General features: G+C 35.7%; 1 protein-coding gene across 2 annotated transcripts in view; it reads right to left on the bottom strand.

Moving 5' to 3' along the window:
• Window positions 1-2,746: 2,746 nt before the first annotated feature.
• Window positions 2,747-21,469, bottom strand: part of LOC114086486 (protocadherin beta-15-like) — a 28,144-nt gene continuing 9,421 nt past the window's right edge. Inside the window, exon 2 of one of the 2 annotated variants that reach the window (XM_027927752.2) lies at window positions 2,747-2,832. In XM_027927752.2, the coding sequence (XP_027783553.2) occupies window positions 2,795-2,832 (38 nt within the window). In that variant the 3' untranslated portion in view covers window positions 2,747-2,794. Of the gene's footprint in view, window positions 2,833-17,396; window positions 17,712-21,469 lie in introns of those variants that run through there. The other variant, XM_071612304.1, reaches the window with a different exon arrangement.

The raw sequence follows: 21,469 nt of genomic DNA on the forward strand, positions 1-21,469 counted from the left end.
TGGTACCATCATCTGCATCTGTTGCATATTCTTTATTTACTCTAGTTCTTACTCAAACCTGATAGCATTTTTGAGTTTCTGGTATGGTATATTCTGCCTCTAAAATTCAAATAAGCCCCAAATACTGTGCCTCTTTCCTAGTGGCAAGAGATGTAAGGAACAACAACTTATATTTTATCTCAGATGGCATCTCTTGACATGTCCCAGACCACTAGAAGTATTACTAATGTGATAGGCACCAGAGTATTCATGGGACTAATTGTTACTGTTTGACTTTCATGTATCCTAATAGGCCATATAAAGTCCTTTCTACCAGCTACTCACTAGATCCAATTAACATAATCTCATCAATATAGTGATCTGTCATTATATGCTACAGTGTTCAATTTTGAAGTTGTTGTGAAATATGTTATGAAAGAAAACAAGAGAGCATAGCTCTGGAGCAAGACATTGAATAAGTTCCACTATCCTGGTATGAGTAAATTAACTGCTTTAAATTTTACTCATGAATAGTGTTTCAGACAATGAACAAACACATTCCCTAGAAAAATAGCCACCTACCAAGTACCAAAGTAAAATTTATCTGTTTCTATAAAAATAGCACATTTGGCATAGCAGCTGCAATTGGGGCTATCACTCAGTTAAGTATATTGCAGTCCTGTGTCATCACTATGATCCACCTATTTTTTTTTCAGGGGTGGGCAAGAGAATTACGATCTGGTAGGGACAATCACCTCTACATACATTAAATTTTAAGAGTGCTAATCTCTAAAATCCCTGTTAGAATGCAGTTCATGGAATTCCTTCTAGATCAGCTTAGAGTCAATTTTGAATATACAGTTTCTGTTACACAAAGGATTTCTTACTATTTACTGTCTTGATTAGGCAGAGGGAAATTTTATGGTTTCTACTATAATGTGTCTTACCCCTCAGATCAGGGTACAAATAAAGAGTTCTGGTATCAAAGGTTCATAAGATCACCTCCAGGTTTTGTGGAGAGTGACTATCTAAATCAAGTCCTATCTAACTCTTGTGGCTGCATTTGCACTGGGAGCTGCCTGTGCAAAGGCACAGATCAAAATGCCCTAGTTGCCATGGTAATGCCAGCCAGGGGTGATTGTATTTGAAGGCACATGGCTCTATCAGTTGAGGCTTTGAGTTCAGCATTCTCTCCCAGGGGTGGAGGATTCTGAGCAAAATAAGATGACCCCAATGTCTCATTTTTCCCACAATTAACCTTTTGATGATGAAACCTATATAATAAACTTGCTGAGCAAGCTCTGGGGTCAGTCAAGCCAGGTCAGTCAAAACCAGGTCTTGGCTTTCCCACCAGGCCCCAGATTTTTCTCCCTACATATATCTTTTCTCCCTATTGCCCTGCATCTGGTATCTCCCCAATTAAAGGCCACAGGTGCTGAGAGCATAGATGAGAGGGCCATTACAAGGTTTGGTGATTCACTAAAAGGACTCACAGGATTTATTATACAGTCATACTCATGGATATGATTTATAACAGTGAAGAACAAATCAGCACAGGGAAAAATGCATTTGATGATCCAGCAGAAATCATATATAAGCTTCCAGGAGTCTTGTTCTGTTGGAGTTATACATGATATGCTTAATTCCCCCTGTATCAAATTGTAAAAACACATGTGAATCTTTATCTGCCATGGAAGGTTTCCAGAACCTAGGAATCCAGGGTTTTTATTAGTGATCATACAGGTGCTTAGCATGTAGTAAAATTGCAGACTCCAAGAAGGAAAGTAGGTGTTCAGCAGAATCCATGTTGAATATGTAGTTCAGGCATAGTAAGTTACCCTTATCAGTTATGATATGATCAAAACATTCTCCAAATCCAAGTTCCAAATGCCAGCCAAGGGCCAACCATGCAAATAGGCCTTTCTAAGTAAAACAGTCCTAGGCCTGCAATATTATTTTTTTCTGCTCTCTCATTTGATCCTTTGGCCAAGGTGTCTTTACAACAAAATTATTATCAGTAGGACCTTGAATATCAGGGTAAGACTAACCTGCAACATTGGCCTCAGTAATGTCCACCACAGATCCTAGATTTGTCCAGTTAAAACAATTACCATTAACCATACAGGTCTATCTTAAGACTTAAGGTGTCTTCCTCCTTAGATTTTTATATTACCCTTTTTAAAAAAAAAAAAAAAACCTGGGCTAAGGCATCAATTGAGATACAGCACAACTCTAGCCATTGAATTGAAGCTAATTTAAATGCCCTATAGGGTTGAGGCAACATAATGATACTCAGAGTACCCATATAAGAAATTCAACCCCAGGGAGCTTTTATAGTATCCCTAGAAATGAAGAATTTACAAGTGCAAGGGCACTTGTAAATTCTTTGAGTTCAGCATTCTCTCCCAGGGATAGAGGATTCTGAGCAAAATAAATTTCACTTGTAAATTCTTGTTATTTATAAATAAATAAAATGCATTTGTCCCTAAAATCAAAGCAGGATACATGTATTAGTTAGGAAGTAAGATTAGAAGATCTCCAATGTGGTCTTCCACTGTGGATCCTCTCGCTCTAGGATTCTCAGTTCAGTCTGAATAACAGTTCAGTCCCTGGTTTGAGATGGACTGCCTGAGACAGTCACTTCCACAAAGTCTTTCTTGTCTATAATATCAGTTCATCCACCTTGAGAGTATAGGTGACATTTGAAATTGTTCTTATGCTGTCTCAGAGTCAGTTCTCACAGTCATGTGTGAGTGTAGACTCAGCAGTCCATTTGAGTTCAGAGCATTGCTGCAGCTTGTAATGTCAGCACAGATCATTTCCATGAATTGGGCAAAGCTTCCAGGAGCAATTCTGAAAAACAGAGATCATTAACACCATAGCCACTCCTTACTCCTCTGCAGGTGCTAGATGTTTTCTCCATTGTTACAAAATCAGTTTTTCTCACTCAGCAATCACAACTTTATAAATTTCAATAATAAATAACTATAATTGTATATTTGAGTCTCAGAGATTTTGTCTGAAAGGGTTGGTTGTACATGAGAGAGATAAGTGTATGTTCAAAGAAAAACATTGTTTTAATATAACTTAACCTGAAAGAAATATGTTGAGAAATTGATCATAATTGTATCCTGAATTTTCAAAGATTTCCAAAATGAATTAACACAACCTCATATCCCTTTGGTCACAACCATTTTTCCAGTGACCAATCTAAAAGCCTAAGGAAGGCCAGTCTCTTTTTAGGGACAAATGCATTTTATTTATTTATTTATTTAGTTATTTTTTGCAGTGCTAGGAATTGAACCCAGGTTTCTGCTCATGCTAGGCAAGCACTCTACCACTGAGCTACATCCTAAGTCCTGGACATCTGCATTTAACAATCACATTGCCTTAATAAGATTGTATATCAGAAACAGGTGAGGGAAATAATATCAGACTATCAGCCCATTGCTGCAAGTTGCATTCAATCCAGAAATCTCAATGCAACAAGTCAACAGCAGTGGAACACCCCCAGAATAGGTCTAGAGTCTGATCTGTCAAGAATGGATAGATGGGTCACAGTCTCTGTGATATGCCTTCCACCAATATGCAGTTTTCCATCATGTTATGGTTTGGATCTTAGATATCTCCCAATGGCTCATGTGGTGATATCTTAGTCCCCAGATGATGGCATTATTGAGAGATGATGGAACCTTTAAGAAGTGGGAAAGAACAGAAAGAGTTAGGTCATTGTGAGTCTGCCCTTGAAGGGGATATTGTGACCCTAGGAATCTCTCTTTTCTCTCTCTCTCTCCCTCCCTCCCCCCTCACCCCACCCCCTGTCTCTTTGCTTTCTGGCCACTATGAGATGAATGGGCTTTCTCCACCATGCTGTTCCACCATGAGGTATTGCTTTCCAAAGTCCCAAAGTGACAGGGCCAAGTGACTGTGGACTAAAATCTCCGAAACAATGAGTCAAAATGTCTTTCCTCTTTAGAAGTTGGGTATTTCAGGTATTTTGTCACAGTGATAAAGCTGACTAACACATAATCACAAGTTAGGAATACAACCAATCTCTGTATTTCTCTATATATCAGAAATATAAAACAAATCAGCATCTTGATTTCAGGGCTCCATCACAGAATAAGCCCCTTTCTATAGGCATTTATCAATAACCCAGGTGGCCCACATAGATTCCATTATGGTTTTCACTGTATAAGCCCCACAAAAGGGTATCACAATTCTGCAGTAGTCATGGAGTCAGTGTTCCATTTTTAGAGACTATGCCTGCTTTTATTTTTGCACAGCTCATTCTGAGACTGAAACAAACTATAGAAGACAGTACCAGATTTTAGCTTAGAGTCATATTCAGGCAATTAGAATTTGTGAATTTAAGATTCTAAAAGGCTGGCAGCAAGGGATGGTGGGTGCATTCTCAAAATCCTAAATTTTTAAGAGCCAAAAGTCAACATTTCAATCAGAGCTGCTATTTAAGGATAGCCATGTTATTCCTACCATTAGCTGCTTTTCTGCACAGGGTTCTTCCAGCTGGTAAGTATATCTATCCCAATTGTACATTCAGGAATGTGAGAAATAGCCACATGGTAGGTCTGTGGACCCTTATAAAATGGATTTGAGCACAAATTCCATTCATTCCTTGATCTCAATAAGCCTCCACTCTATCTGGAGGACCATGGTGGTGTTTTGTGTCACCTTAGATCAGAGGTGACTCAGTTACTTTCTTTAACATTTTTTGAGAAGTATGTACAATTTACTTTCTTAACTGCAATTACCTAGGCAAATGACTGCATACCTGTTAAGTAAAAAAATTGAAGGAACATTTAGGGTCTATAGCTGAAGTGACATTGCCCTTGCTGGAAGGGAGTAGCTTTCCCTTCAAACAATGGGTTCTTGTGCAGTGATCTAAAAACAGAGTAAGGGACTGCAATTGTCCATTATAATAGCTGTACATCAGTTCTCAAATATATAATTAAACTAGCCAAACAATGTCTATTTTATTGTCTTTCTTCCTGGAACCAAGAATATCATGGTTTTATTAGGCCTAACCACAGATCCTTGTATGTCAAGTTACCTTACTTGCTATGCTGTACTTGATGCCTATTATAGTAGGCAAATCTACTTTGTTACTAATTGAATTGTTATGTGCAGTAGTCTGGCTTTCATTATTCTGAAATCTCACCATCCTCAGTTGTGCCAGGGATCTATTTTCCTTGCCACTTATCATATCCTGAGCCCTAGCCTTTGCAGGACAGTCACCAAGTGAGCTTTGCAAAGATGCAGGTCAGTAGTCCTCTCATTTGTGCATTCCTTACCAGTGAGAATCATGTATTCTGGACCTACTTAGGGAATATTGTTATTAGGGTTTCAGGTTATACACAGCAAACCCATTATAATATCCTCACCTCTCTGAGCCTTCTGACGCTCTCCTCCCTACAATGTTCAAGGGCATTTCATTCTTTACCACATTTGTGTAGATCATAAACTGTGTTTACTCTTCAAAGATTTATTGGTCTTTGTAGCCACAATGTTAGAATCTACTTAATTTATCTTTTCCAAAATCTTTAAACCCAAGTCATGGGTGAGTTTTCCATGTTATTTAATTCTACCACCTCTAGCCTTAAATTCTGTATCCTGGTCCATTAACCTCAAAATCCACTCTCACATGTTTTCCTGATTCCCACCAGAATATATTAGTCATATCTAGACATATCCTGCAGGGTGTAAGTTATATCTCCCAGAACAGAGATTTATTCTCTACTGATTATAAACTGGAAGAATGAGGATGGGGGGCATATGTTGAGGAAAACATCTTTTTGTGAAGCACCTTTTTAATGAAATTGTTGTATGATTTCCAGAAATGGGAAATTAGTCATCTTTCCATCAATGATAACAAAATCCCTGAAATAATTAACTTATAAAAAGACAAAGCTTGTTTTGGCTTATGGTTCTAAATGTGCCAGAAATCATTGAGTGGCCCCAGAGCTTTTGGCCTCTGGTGAGGCATTATATCACTGGGACCTCACAACTGCCTTTGGCAGATAACAGGTGACTGGACAACACATACTTAGGGCAGGGATCATACTAAGCCAACTAAACAAGACAGCAAAGCATTATTTTTTGTAAACAATTAGCACTGAAAGGAAAGTGACCATGATACTCAGAGCAACCAAGAGATCTTTATTGCAGCAGTGAGAAAGAGGAGAAGAGGGGGGGGGGCTGGAAGGAGGGAGTTTTTATAGCCAAAATCGAATGGGGTCTTTGGGTCTGTAAGCTGCCTTGTTTGCGTACAATGATTGGATCATACAATATTGCTAGGGGTGTCATCTTCTGCCTTCAGGTAGATGGGGCAGGGGTCAGATGTGAGTTTCTGTTGCACCAGATGGGTGGGGGTCAAGTGTTCAGCCTTGAGTGGGGTTGAGTGTTCAGCCTTGAGTGAGGTTGAGTGGTCAAACTTGATGCAAACAGGTGATAAAGGACCAGACAGAGGGGGCTTTGAGTGTCTGGGTTATCCTGAAGCTAATATTCATTCAGCCTGCCCTGCAGACAATTTATTTCAGCTTGCCCTGCACTTAACAAGTGTAGTATTGGACAACCTAAGGCAGGCATGGTCCCTAAGCCACATGCTTGTTGTTTAATTAAACAGAGAGGGGGAGATGTTGAGAGCCACAGCCCAAGCGGCCCCAGCAAACTTCCAGCTGCGGCTGATTGGCTCCTCTGTGGTGATGCTCATTGGGCTGTTTCCCCACCCTTTCAGATGACGGAGCTGCTCATTGGGGGACTCTTTTGGCTCCGCCCATGCGACCCAGCCAATTGGCCTCAAGAGCAGGAGGGGGGGTTGGGAGGCTCGCTGGAAGCCGGTGGTGGCAGTTGAGCTCTGAGGGAATTCCTGAAGAGCTCGTGTGGTGCAGTGTGTGTGTTCTAAAAATAAAATTCTTTTCTGCTTGACAAGTGGCTCGTGAATTGTGCCCAGCCAGACTGTGGCAAACAAGCACAAAAGAAATTAGTATTTCAACCAGTCTCTAGAAATCATGAGAACGCTCTTAATCATATCCATGAAAAACAAACCAAGTTTATCAATATAGAAAGTTAGGAAGTTTTGTATATCTATGAGATCAGGCTCAAATTAACTCAGGAAAGAACTTGTGATGCTAGAGCCTTTTGTGATCATCATTATGAGGCACTCTCACACAAGAAAACTTCCTTTATAGCCTCCACCTGTACTTTATTTACACTTATAGACAAGGGTACAGCTTAAGTTTCACTCAAATAAACCACCGTTTTTCCCTTTAAATGTTCATGTAGGATTGTGCTAAGACTATACTCTCTTGCCAGGTGTTTAAGACCAAGTTGGTCAAAACTGATCTTGTTCTTGCTTACTCTTAATAAGAGTCAGCTGATGCAAACAGGTGATAAATCTAAGGAATCTCTGAGATTCCTCAGAGATTACTCTCGGGGATATGTGCAAAATCTCTTGGCTCCTTTAGCTTTCTTCTACAAGTGGTGCCATCTGCTAGAATGCTGATCTTAGGTGGCTTCTCTTGGAAGTATCAGGGACATTTCCATCTCCAATGATCCTCCTCTTTGCCTAGTGTGCACTAGAGGGCTTTCTGTCCTCTAGGATCTTTTCTATGACTAGGTGACTCACCAGTGTTGCAGGGCCCAGAGAGGAGTCCCATCATTCTTTAGGTTGTGGCTGATCTTAGAGAGCAAGGGTCAAAATTTTGGCTGATTTTTCCTTGGCCCTTTTATTTCCTTGACTTTTGTATCCAAGTTTTTGGTTTAAACACCCAGCAAGCTAGTTTCACCAGGCTTAAAGAGGGAGTAACAATATCCATAATTTTACAGTTACCCCTTTCATTTAATTGAGGTTAATTAGTATTAGTATTGGAAGTCAACATTTTATACTAACTATGTGATAGCTTATTATCTCAAATTAACCCAAGTTGGGTTTTTTTTGAAGCAGTACCTATGCAAAACACCAATGGGCAACAGTTTTAAAGTTTACAAGGAAGATGCAAAATAACAGAACAATATCATGTAATAGGTATGAACCAAGAAAAATTCTTTTATAATCTTGAAACTTTTACTTAGTTATGCATTATATACCCTGTGTGAGATCACAGTACAGTAATCATTACAACAAAAATCAGTCTTTTGAATACAATTTGAAATGAACTGAATTTCATCCTATTTTGGAGCCATTCTTACATGGAGTAAGGTGGGAGGCAGATCCTTATCTCCGGTAAGGTGGGGCTCTTCATAAATAACATAATACAACATTATATCTGAAACATGAATCAAAGAAAGCCTAAAAGAGCTTTTAACTTCCTTTTTGTGGAAAAAGTGGCAGAATGTTTTCATGTTTTACAATATAATCTTTAAACAGATCAGGCTCTCAGTGTCTTCCAAAAATGCATTTAAATTCCAATTCTAGTGTGAAGAGTAACAGAAAATTTTATATATAACTTATTGACAACAAGTTACTTTATCCAGCTATTAAAAACATCATTTGACATGTAGAAATATCAACCAAATTTGTTATTTCTATACAAATCTCAGACTTTTGTTACACATAATTTTTGTTTGGAGAGCACCAACTTGGCAAAGTGCTCTCCCAAGATTTACATTTAATTAAGTTCAACTTTTAAAGTACAATTTGGAGTCCAGATTGTATGAAAATAATAATCACAGATCTGCATGCATTAACAAAAATCAAAGTTAGCCTTCAATCTTGTATACATTTTGGAAACAGTGCTAATGATTAGAAATTGACTTAGTGAAAGCAAACAGATAAGCCTTGGCATGGTGGTTCATGCCTGTAATCCCAGTGGCTTGGGAGGCTGAGAAGGAGGATGGTGAGTTCAAAGCCAGCCTCAGCAATGGCAAGGTGCTAAACAACCCAGTGAGATCCTGTCTCTAAATAAAATACAAAATAGGGCTGGGGATGTGGCTCAGTGGTTGAGTGCCCCTGAGTTCAATCCCTGGTACCCTCCCCCCAAAAAGCAAAGAGATATAAGACAGGTCTTAAAATGACAGTGTGGCCCTTCTATGTCAGATACAATGTATAAAAGGGATCACTTATTGTTTATCTTGCTGATAAACTTTCATTCTATAAACTTTTATATAACACTTAGACAAGGCTTAGACAGATATAGTTCTCAGATGCATACATATACATAGTCACATGTATTTAAGGTGTCAATTACATTGTTATAATGTAAGTAACTATTGCTTATTTAGCCAGCTACAAAGTAATTATTTAATACTTTTTAAATGAGGTATAATCCCCAATTTTTAAAAAATATTTATTTTTTAGTTGTAGTTGAACACAATACCTTTATTTTATTTATTTATTTTTATATGATGCTGAGGATCAAACCTAGGGACTTGCACATGCTAGGTGAGTGCTCCACCGCTGAGCCCTAATCCCCAATTTTTTAAAGACAGTTTCCCCAAGTAATACAACCTAATAAACACAAGAAAATTATCTTGATAGGAGCAGATCAATGTTTCAGACTTTGATTCATATCAGTATATTAATGTTCAATTAACTTTCACTGTGCTAATTATAGCCAACTCAATCACAAACACAAACTTTTGAGAATTACCTTCCACAAACCTTCTATGACTTACTTAGATATTCACAACTTCTTTACATCCTTAGTTTTGACCTCTTTCATCTTGGACTTTAGCCCCAAAATATTACTTTGTCAGACAAAATACTTTTTCATCCAGAAACACTTCTTTTAACTTCTAATTTCCATACTAAAATATATTTCTATATCTATAACTGTCTTTTTATCTTTCCTAGTTTTGGATCCTTTCTTAAATTCATATTCTCAAACAGTCCTTATGAATTTTATCTGTGCATGTAATTTACACAAAAATATTTTATCCCAGGAGAGAGATAAGACAATCTGGCATATGCAAAAACCCCCAGGTTGCATTCATGGGGTTGGAGCACAGGATCTTTTTGAGCCTGACCTGTCTGCCTCACCATTATCATGATGCCATCAATTTTAAGTGAGTCCCCCACTGTCAGTTGTACCCAGAGGCTCCTTTTTGTCCTCTTTCTTATACTAGGCATATTGATATGTAGTGAAGGAGGCCCTTTCCATCTTTTCTTTAGGCTTACTTGAAGATTCCTTTGAAGAGACTGCTTACAAACACCAGTTGGCCTTAGTTTCTTTTTCTTTTCTGAGTGCAGTCATTTATTTTGCCAATCTCCCCAGGCATATTAGTTTGATGGATACTATTATAGCAAGAATAGCTTTTTCCCAGTGATGGATATTCCCTGACCAAATGGGGTGTCCTCTCAGATCACCTCTTTAAAAATCCACTATCCCTGCTAATGGGCAGAATCACAGTCTCTGGGACAGGAGTCCCTTGTGTTTCTCCTTCACCATTTTTCCAGGCTGCTTGACTGTGCATATTTCTGATTCTCTCTATACAATCTGGGAGCACATGTCAGCACCTCCAAAGACAGGGTTGGAAACACTCATCTCCTCATCTACCCAGCATGGACATAATGGTTAAATTTTCTTTCTTGATTTTCATCATTACTTTTCCATGTGGATTTTGGGGTGAGTGGCTGGTTTGGGGTGATCCTCAGAGTCAGGTCTCTGGCCTATGACTCTGTTAATATAATTAATAGCATGCTAATCTCATTTAATTTTCACAGCCATTGGATGCAGGTTTATCTCAGCTGACTAAGAGAACTTTTAGAATTAATGTTGTCAAAGCTTGAATACTGAATTCATAATCCCTGGAAAATATATCCAACCAGATTCAGTCCAATCTAAACCTTTGTTCTTCCCTTTCTAATCTGGTAGACTAGCAACTTATTCTTAAACATATTCCTAAAATTTTTATGACATTAAGTTGCAATTACTTTAGTATGCATGTCTTCTAAATTGGGATAGATTTGATTAGTTGCTTAGTGCCTTGCTTTTGCTGCCCCCTTGAACAACTGAGGATATTTCTCTAATTATAGGTCTAGAGGCCATGAGAGTTGGTAGATGACAGACATAAAGGAAATTGTCAACCTTATGCAATGAAATTATCTCAGTTGAGGTCATTCTGAACATTATGAAAGGTAGGAGAGTTTCATTGAAAAATATAGTTTGTTTTTTGCTAGGAAAAAGCCCAATTACTTTGGGGGTAGCAGGTTATATCTGAATTCACCTAGCTGTCCCCATTCCAATTCTAATAATTTCTCAATCAGTGCTTTAGTGTTTTCATAAAATATGCAGTGGTTATGAAGTCAATGTTTGCAATTATTTATTAGCCTTAAGAAGCAGACTTGTGTCTTATTTTTATCTATGCCAGTACTATAGTTATCTCCAGGATAAAAGATAATCTATTAGAGAAATCATAAAAGTATTTAGTCTTCAGACTATGTCCTGACTTGAGAATTTAAGAATCCTAAGTTTTTAGCTCACCATTTTGCTGTGGTAAGCAATAGTAGCTACTTAGCTTGCTGGAGACTTATCTTCAGTAAGTATTTATTTTAGGTGGACAATCTGTTCGCTACCTGACAATCTGAGTAGACTTTTTTTTTCCTTGAGGAACTGGGTCATTGTTTTATCTGAAGGCTGGGAGGAACATATCTGGAACTCAGGAGACTGGTTGTCTCCTGGTGTTTTTCTGCATGTTGCTAACTGTCCATAGGCAATTGCAGCAACTATAATCTAATAAAAGTAAGGTGCCAGAAGCTCAGAACTCTCATGAATGAAGGTTGACATCATATTATCAAACAAGAAATCTAGATCAATAGAAGTGCTTGCCATGAATAAGGGGACTCTAAATTACATAGTAGATTAGGGAGACAATAGTAGATTGGGAGTAGCAGTAGCACTAGGTCTTGAAAAACCCTTTATTTATTTTGGTACTGGGAATTGAACTGAGGAGCACCCAACTACTGAGCCACATCCCCAGCCCTATTTTCTATATTTAGAGACAGGGCTTACAGAGTTACTTAGTGCCTTGCAATTTCTGAGGCTGGCTTTGAACTCATGGTTCTCCTGCCTCAGCCCCCTGAGCCATTGGGATTACAGGTATGCACCATCATTCCCAGCAAAAACCATCTAATTTTAATCTTTAACAAATTTTGTGGTTGTTTGCTACCTTGAAACATCAATGATAGAGTGGATTTAATATGTGGCACAAGTGATTGAGTGGTAGGAGATGAACTGTAGCAGATGTTACTGAACCTACCTACAGCCTTTGACCTACCTCAAAGTTCAATTTTATTTCTGCTACATTTATGGACTATTGATAGTTTTCTTTTTTTAATCATCAATATACCTTTATTTTATTTATATGTGCTATTCAGAATCAAACTCAGTGCCTCACACATTCTAGGCAAGTGCTCTACCACTGAGCCACAACACCAGCCCCTACTGATAGTCTTCTATTGCCAAACCTCACTTCTTTCTCCCCCTGTTGCCTTTCTATGATGCCACAAAGACTTGTTCGGTTTACAGTAGAGAATTTCTAAAGTTTTACAGGTTAAATGCCGTTTGGGAAAATTCCCAACTGATCAGCCATTGGGCAATTTTACACTCAGTAGTCATTCAACCACCAAAGAGTGAAGTCAGATTGCTTTTATTTTGTGAGGCCTCTATGATATTTCCATAGTCTCTGTCAAAAAATTACTTGCTAAGCAATGTATAAAGATTTTAGTCAATGTCTTCCTAGAATTAATTATTTTTATTCAAGATAAGCAACTATATTTGAAACAAAAATTAACTCATTATTCCCATATTATATTATTCAGTGTATTACCAAGGAGCACATATTATTATATTATTATCATATTATTATTATTTTGTTTTGAAATGTTTTGACAATTATATTTTGAAGTAATTTATTTTGTAATCATATACATTTTGTGATATTTACTTTAAAACATTCTATAAAGGGATCCATAGGCTGCCAAAAAAAGTCTTAACCCTTAAAAGTTTTATATCTAAATACTAGTTATCATCCCAAATGACATCTTGAAGGAAAATTAAGACATCTTTCTTTTCCAGGTAATTGTACTGCTTAAATATATAATAACAGGTGGGCTAGACCTATATACCTTCAGCCCTATTTAAATATTTGAACCCAAAATGTAAAAGAATACAGTCAGCATGCAATTTTCATCTATCTTCCACCTATGCAAAACTTTGGTTTTCTTCACTCATAAAATCATGTGGAAAAATAGCAAAAAATATTGTAGTTAATATATATTGTTATTCTTAGGGCTGGGGTTGTGGCTCGGTGGTGGAACACTAGCTTCGCACATGCCAGTTGCTTTGTTCAATCATCAGCATCACATAAAAATAAGTAAAATAAAGGTATTGTGTCCAACTACTTCTAAAAAATAAATAAAATAAATAAATTAAGGTATTGTGTCCAACTACAACTAAGAAAAAAATTTAAAAAATATACTGTTATTCTTAAAACATGTTTTAATGTTTAAAAATATAATAATAGGAACTTAGTTTACCACAGTACATCATGGTGTGTTAAAATTAATAAGAAAATATTTAGATGACAGGAAAACAGAGTCAAAAATATAAAGACAATTTTAAGGATCCACACAGAAAAAAACAACTTCTAAGTTTAGAGGAAAATTGGGTTAATTTAAAGGTGTGTCTTAATACATGCATTTATTCACTCTTTTGGGGCTATAAACTTGAATTCAACTGGTATTTATGGTGAAAGATTAATACAAACACACAATGAAAATATTCTAATAATATTACTAGATTATCCATTTTGTTTTGGTACTGGGTATTGAACCCAAGGGCACTTCACTGAGACAAATCCTCAGCCCTTTTTAATATTTTATTTAGAGACAGGATTTTCCAAGTAGCTGAGGGTCTTGTTAAACTTCTGGGGCTCGCTTTGAACTTGCAATCCTCCTTCCTCAGCCTCCCAAGCCAGAGATTACAGGCATGTACCACCATGCCTGACGAGATTATCCATTCTTATATGTTGTAAGATAATGAAAGGATTTGCCTAGCAAGAACTAATGTACTAAGTTCTTATGAGTGGGACTGGTTATGGATTAATGAAATCCTTAAACACGACTTTAGACAACAAATTACTTATGTTTTCCACTTATAATATGGTCTGGTACAGCTAACTTCTTCTATCCTCCATTACCTAAACACTGATAACTAGTAAGAGCTAATAGCAGATATATGTTACATAAATATGAATAGTGAACTAAAATTCTAAGAACTTTAAAATAAAGTTAAATTTAAGATTGCATTAAAGTATACATAAAGACAAATTTTAAATTATTTTTCAAAAATTAAAAAATATTTTTGGGGTACTGGGTATTGAACTCAGGGCACTCAACCACTGAGCCACATCTCCAGCCTTATTTTGTAGTTTATTTAGAGACAGGGTCTCACTGAGTTGCTTAGCTCCTCTCACTGTTGCTGAGGCTGGCTTTGAACTCTAGATCCTCCTGTCTCAGCCTGCTGGGCCACAGGGATTACAGGCATGTGCCAATGCACCTGGCTAAAATTTTAATTTTTATGTAATCAACAATATCCTCTATGTCTCCTTGTTGACTTTATATCATTTGCAAGGTATACTCAGAAGATATCACAAAAATGAATGATAATTTTAAATATTTGCTGCTCCATCAGGAATATATAGTTATGCTAAGCAGTTTTTTCATGGGCTTAATTTTAATATATTTTTTAACCACTAGTTGAATAATTAAGTTAGTTTTCATTAACATTTTCAATGAAAAATGTTAATTAAATTGTAATTTGAAAGAGGTATTTCTTTATTAAGTATATACATTATAATATATCAGAACATGGTGAAAGATTAATACAAACACACAACTTTAAAATATATATTGACTACATTTGTTTAAAAAATTTCTTTAGAACTTATCTAAAGAATCATAAAACTAGTCTGATGTGTAGCATCTGGTACCAGGATTTTGTTCTCTAACATCTATTTATTTAATGAAAATAAACCAGGGAACTATGTAAGTATAGTCCAATGAATAACTGGATCAGCAAAATAAATATAGTACTTTTGTGATCTCTTATTTTTGCAAGAAACCAAGAATGCTTTCAAAATTATGGGTTGGATCAAAAAACCACAGGCACCAGTTTAAAGGATTTTCTGGTAGCCACATTATAAGAACTTTATCAGCAAAAATGTACCAAATGTATGATTAAAGCCAGTCCATAAATGCCATGAGTAAGGCTGGGGTTGTGGCTCGGTGGTACAGCACTTGCCTAGCATGTGTGAGGCACTAGGTTCAATCTCCCACACCACATAAAAATGAATAAATAAAATAAAGATACAAAAAATGCTGTATCTGTTTAAAAAATGCCATGGGCATATAATACAAAAGTTATTATTTCCTCTTTGTCTTATAGTATAATACTCAGGTTTGATTTTCAATTTGCTTATTGATAGTTGTGTAGAGACTTCATTGTCTTAACTCTTGCAACTATTCAGTATGTCTTGCAGATATATTTCTTCTTCATTTCTGCATTCCAAATCTGAGGTTCCTTTTTGGTCCAGCTGCAACCTGGACCAAACAAAGAGGATTCTGGAAAATATAGTTCTAAACTTCATATAATACAAGCCAGAGGTACCATTATTCATTCTCATGATTACAAGTTCTCTCTTTTAAGTGTGAAATGTTGTGTCCAACTTGTAGCAGGATACAAAAGGATACTTGACTGTCAGATTGAAACTGCCCTTTTTGATAACTACACATTTCAAAATTTCTATCAACACCAATTTACCAACACAGTAAGTTGTATACTACACTGGCTATGATAATGCTAAAGATACATCTCTCCTTAGTAAATTCCAATAACCTGAAAAATTCCAAGTTGCTTAGCTCCTCTCACTTCTTCTTATCAAGGAAGAAGGGAAGTAGGGAAACATAAATTCGGCCATAGTAGGCCAGGAAAAACTCCAATAAGTATCATAGTCAATTATAATATGATCACATGAATTGAGCATAATGGAAATTAATTAAAAACAATAATAAAAGTAATTTCAAAAACTTTTATTTGCAAATTGAAATAAGTTTTAATTTAGCCATACATCCAATTGAACTTCATAATTGAAATTAATCATTTATATTAGTGAACCATAATGTATGTCAAATGTTGTGTGATTTAGCTGAAAGGGTACTGGGAGCAATGGTCATTACTGTAGAGGTTTTTATTAGCAAATAAAAATGATAAACTATGAGCTAGGGGTCTACTTGAAGAATGGCAAACAATTCTATACTTTCAGTTTAAATATTTCTCTTCCAGAATAAATTTCCTCATGCATAAATATGAAAGCCATTTGAAGGCTTTCCCACATTGATTATATTTATTGGGGTTCATTCCATTGTGTGTTTTCACATGCCTATGAAAATATGAGTGAAAACTAAAGGATTTTCCATGCTCTTTAGTCTATCTCCCAGTATGAGTTCTCACTTGCTGACTAAGCAATGAGAAGGACTTGAAGTCTTACCTACAATTTTATATCTGTATATTTTCTCTTCAGTATGTGTTCTCACATGCACACTGAAGTGTTAGTAATTATACTGTATGACATTTCTTACATTTCTATGGCTTCTCTCTAATGTGAATTTTCAAATGCCTTTGAAAGAACAAGATACAAGTTGGTATTTTCCTATACTCCTTATATTAATAGAATTTCTCTTCATGCATTATAAGAGGAATGAGGAGCAACTGAAGAATGTATTAATCATGCTTCTCCAGAGAAACATATAGAAACAAATGAGAGAGAAAGATGGAGGGAGAAAAGGAATGAACTCACATAATTATGGAGGCCATGATGTCCCACAATGGCCATCTGCAAGCTGGAATATCAGCTAAGCTGGTGGCAAAGCTTTGTTCAAGTCCAATGACTTGATGACATGAGATACTATTTGGGAAAGTCTGGGAGTCTAAAGGTTGAGGAACCTGGAGTTCTGACCTTCCAGCGTAGGAGAATATACTGACTTCCCAACTTCAGAAGACACAGAGGTCCTTTCTTGTGCCTTTTTCTTCTATTGGTTACCCCCCTCCCCCCCCCCCCCCCCAAAAAAAAAGGCTGGTGCCTATTCTTATTGGGTGAGTGTGGATCTTCCTTACTCAGTCCACTGATTCAAATATCAAACTTTTCCAGAAAAACCTTCACAGACATACTGAGAAGTAATGATTACTCTCTTTCTACACAGCCCTTAATCCAGGCAAGCTGACATCTAAAATTAACAATTGCAGTGGTTCCCTTCAAAAGGCGATGTGCAGTATAAGCTTTGTATAAGCAGAAATGAGGGATTTGTCACATTTTTTGTAATCAGAGGATTTTTCTCCAGTTTTAGTACTCATGTACTTATTAAAGGATGAAGTGAAACTGTAGATGTCCCTACATTTCTTGTATGTATAGGGCTCTTTTTCATATCAAGGAATAGCTGAAGACTTTCCCACATTAGTTTTATTCATATGTCTTCTTTCCAATGGTAGTTCTAATGTGTACATTAGGAAAGTGAAGTATAAAAACTTTCTCATGTTTTATATTCATAGAATATAAATCCAATATGAGTTCTCACATGTGCCCTAAAGGATAAAGGTCAATGAAGATTTTCCCACAATTTTTAGGTTCATTGGGAGTTTTCACAGGCATCAAAGAAAATGGAAGAATTCTTCACATTTCTTATATTCATGAGGCTTATCTTCACCATGAGTTGTTACCTGTACAGAAATGAATGAAGAAAAAATATCGGCTTTCTTACATTTTGCAGACTCAGAGTATTCTACCCCAATGTGAATTTTATATGAGACCCAAGATACAAGAGACATTTGAAAGATACCCTATATTTCTTACATCGATAGGATTTGTGTCCAGCATGTGATCCCATATATAACTTAACAATCAGTGAATTCTTTCTCACATTTTCTGATTTTATGTAATTCCTCTCCAGCATGAGTTCTCTAGTGTAAATTTAGATTTGGAATTGGGCTGCAGGCTATTCAACACTGATTAATTATGTTTCTCCCCATTTTGAAATATTTTTATACTATAAATATTAAGATCTTTTTGAGATACTATCCAATTTGCTTATACAAAGCAGTTTTCTCCACATGAATTCTCAAATATCTCTTCTACATCTTGTGCTGATCTGTGCCAAAGAAATAAAGATGAGAATTACAAAATTGGAACCATTTCAGATTTTAAGTGAAGTAGCATAATACTAATTTAAGGTAAAGTGTGATAAGAAATGACTGTTTTGTTATCCTTAGAAGAAACACCCCTGATAATGTTATAACTAACAAGTCAATTAAGGATATAAGATGAAATACCAAAACACACATAATAAAGCCAAAAGAAAACAGGAAATTAGGAACAAATGAATGAAAACAGAGTATGAATAAAAAATGAAGTAGATACAACAAATAATTATATGTAAATCAAAACAACTTTTCAATATTTTTTTGGTACCAGGAATTGAATCCAGAAGCACTTATTCACGGAACAATGTCCCCAGTCCTTTTTTGTATTTTATTTAGAGACAGTGTCCCAATTGCTGAGGCTGGCTTTGAACTCATGATCCTCCTGCCTCAGCCTCTAGAGTTGCTCAGATTACAGGCATGTGCCACTGTGCCTGGCTGACTTTTTCACTTTGAAATAAAAAATAACAACATTGGATAAGAAAGCAAAATTCAACCCTATTCCATTTACCAAAAGCGGTACTTTAAGTATAAAGACAGGCTGAAAGTCAATAATGAAGAAACATATATCCTGGAAATCCTAAGCATAACAAATATGGAATGACTATTAATATCAGACACAGAGTAACTAGAGATTAAAAGTCACATTTCATAATTATGAGTATTCATTAACCCAGAAAATAAATTAATACTACTCATATGTGCATCTAATATCAGAATTTCAAAATATATGAGGTTGAAAATATGGTAGACATGAAAGGATAGACAAATTTTAAAACAGTTGAAAAATTTGACACTTTTTTCTAGTAATTATAGAACATATAGTAAAAAGAATAAAGAAGATTTGTATAACAATATCAATCAACTTAATTTAATTGATATTTGTAAAACACCATGCCCAATAGTTACAGAACACACATTTCTATACTTGGGAATCACACCAAGAAAACTTGTCCATTAAAAAAAAAATAATGAATAAACTTCAAAGGATTTCAATCATATAGTTTTTTTCAGACACAAACAGTTATTTTGGGTGTCAAAATAATATCCTTGCATATTTGGCAATTAAGTAATGTACTTGTACTTGACCTCTGGGTCAATGAAGAAAACCAATCTATAGATAAACTGAACAGTAATGAAAGCACAACATAGGAAAATTCATGAAGCACAGCTTAAGTAATGTATATAGAGAAATTGACACTTTTCGTTTATATTTGTATATATTTTAATTTATTTTCGAAAAGTAGGGGGCTTATATTCAACAATCTAAGCTTCCAGAGAAGCTAGAAAAAGAAGAAAAAACTAAACCCAAATAAGATAAAAGAAAGTAAAATATAATAGTAGAAATCAATGAAATGGAAATCTGAAGTCAACAGGCAAAGAACAAAGTTAAGGGTTTGTTTTCAAATAATAAATTAGTACTCTCACTTTATCACTGTAGTGATAAAGACAAAAGAAGAAAAACATATCACCAACATCTTGAATGAAAGAGGGGCATCACTATAGACCCTAAATGCATAGACAGGATGAGTTATAAGTAACTCCTTGCCAATAAATTCAACATCATAGAATGGAAATATTTTGCAAAACATGTTACTGACAGAGAAGAAAATAGAAAATTGGAATTGTAGCATATGTAAAAAATTGAATTTGATATTCAAGATCTTCCCACACACTATAAAGTTCATTCATGGATGGCTTCAATAGTAAATTCTATCCAATCCATAATGAAAATTAATAAATGCTGGACACAAAAATCTTTCATATAATAGGGGAAGAGTAACAATTGCCATCTCATTTTATGAGACTTGTAGATCCCTGAAACTAAAGCTTGACCAGGGCATTAAAAGAAAAAAAACATAGACACATTCTTTATAAAATAGATATACAAAATCAATGGATGAAATAGATGCAAAAAATCTCAATGCATTTGTGCACTGAATTTATCTGATAGCTAAAATTTTTCATACTGCTGCATGCTATGCAGAAGAAAAAGATGTGAACAATTCATTTAGTAAATCATGGCCATACACATGTAGTTCTAGTCCTAGATTGCAAGACTTCAGATCATCAACTCTGTTCTATACCCTTACATTCTTCACCATTGCTCCTGCTATCCCATATTCAGAATATCAAGGAACATGCTTCAAATTTTCCTGTTTAAATTCCACCTGTGACTTCCATCAGTACCTCGGAGATATCTCATAGAACTTGCATCTTGAAATCAACTAATTACTAGAACAAGTTTAAGACAAGTGTTTCAGATACAAATTTTAAGGGATCACTCAAAAACTTAATAGTCAAGCTAGATATCACTTAATGTAATAGTCTTTAAAAACCTAAATTAATGCAAAATTCCATAAGGAACAAAAAAGTGAAATTTAAAACAAAGAGAGAAACCACACTGCACTTATATATATTGGTTTACTGATGTCACCTTAATCCCAGCCCTGGTTGATCTTATTGTCAACTTTACTTTTTCCTGATCTCAATGAGGAAAAAGGGGCTATTTCTGCTCTATAATTTCTCTTCTGGGTTGCTCCTTTAAGGCCAAAGGGCCACCAAAATTGTAGATACAATAATGTTGGGATTATTAAATTCACAAAGAAAAGTTCCTTTAGTTTGCAAAGGTGCCAACATTCATTCAGGGATTAACAGAAACAAATCTCTTTATGTGGAAAAGTTATGGAAAAACAATTTTTATATCAGAAAAGTAGGGGGCTTTTAATCAACAATCTAAGATTCCAGAGAAGCTAGAAAAAGAAGAAAAAACTAAACAATTGTATTTCTGCATGCAGTGCACCTTTACTTCCTACTAAGCCACCTTTGGTCTCCCTCACCCCCACCATGTACACACATACAGGCACACACTCAAACACACACAACAAACAAGTGCTCTGAGTGCAGCTGTGGAGTTCTAACATTGTTAAATGCATTACCATTCATGTATTATGATAAAATTTATTTTTTTTAATTCTTCTGGTGACTGGAATCATGCTCTTTTCAAGATATTCCAGATCAATGTAAGAAACACAAAAGTAATAATGATTTAGAGATGGATTTGAATTCTACACTTTCCAGCTAAAGTTTTTGTGAAGATAGGAAAGGAGTAGTACAAACATGTTTGAATCTATGGGCCTATTTTATTTGTTTGTTTGTTTCAATATTTTGGTATTGGAATGCCTAACCACTAAACAACATACTTATCCCATTGTTTTAGATTTTTTATTTTGAGACAGGATCTTGCAAAGTTGCTTAGGGCTACCTAAGTTGCTGAGGCT

The sequence above is a fragment of the Marmota flaviventris genome, chromosome 5, assembly GCF_047511675.1.
Source record: "Marmota flaviventris isolate mMarFla1 chromosome 5, mMarFla1.hap1, whole genome shotgun sequence".
In the NCBI taxonomy this organism is placed as follows: Eukaryota; Metazoa; Chordata; class Mammalia; order Rodentia; family Sciuridae; genus Marmota; species Marmota flaviventris.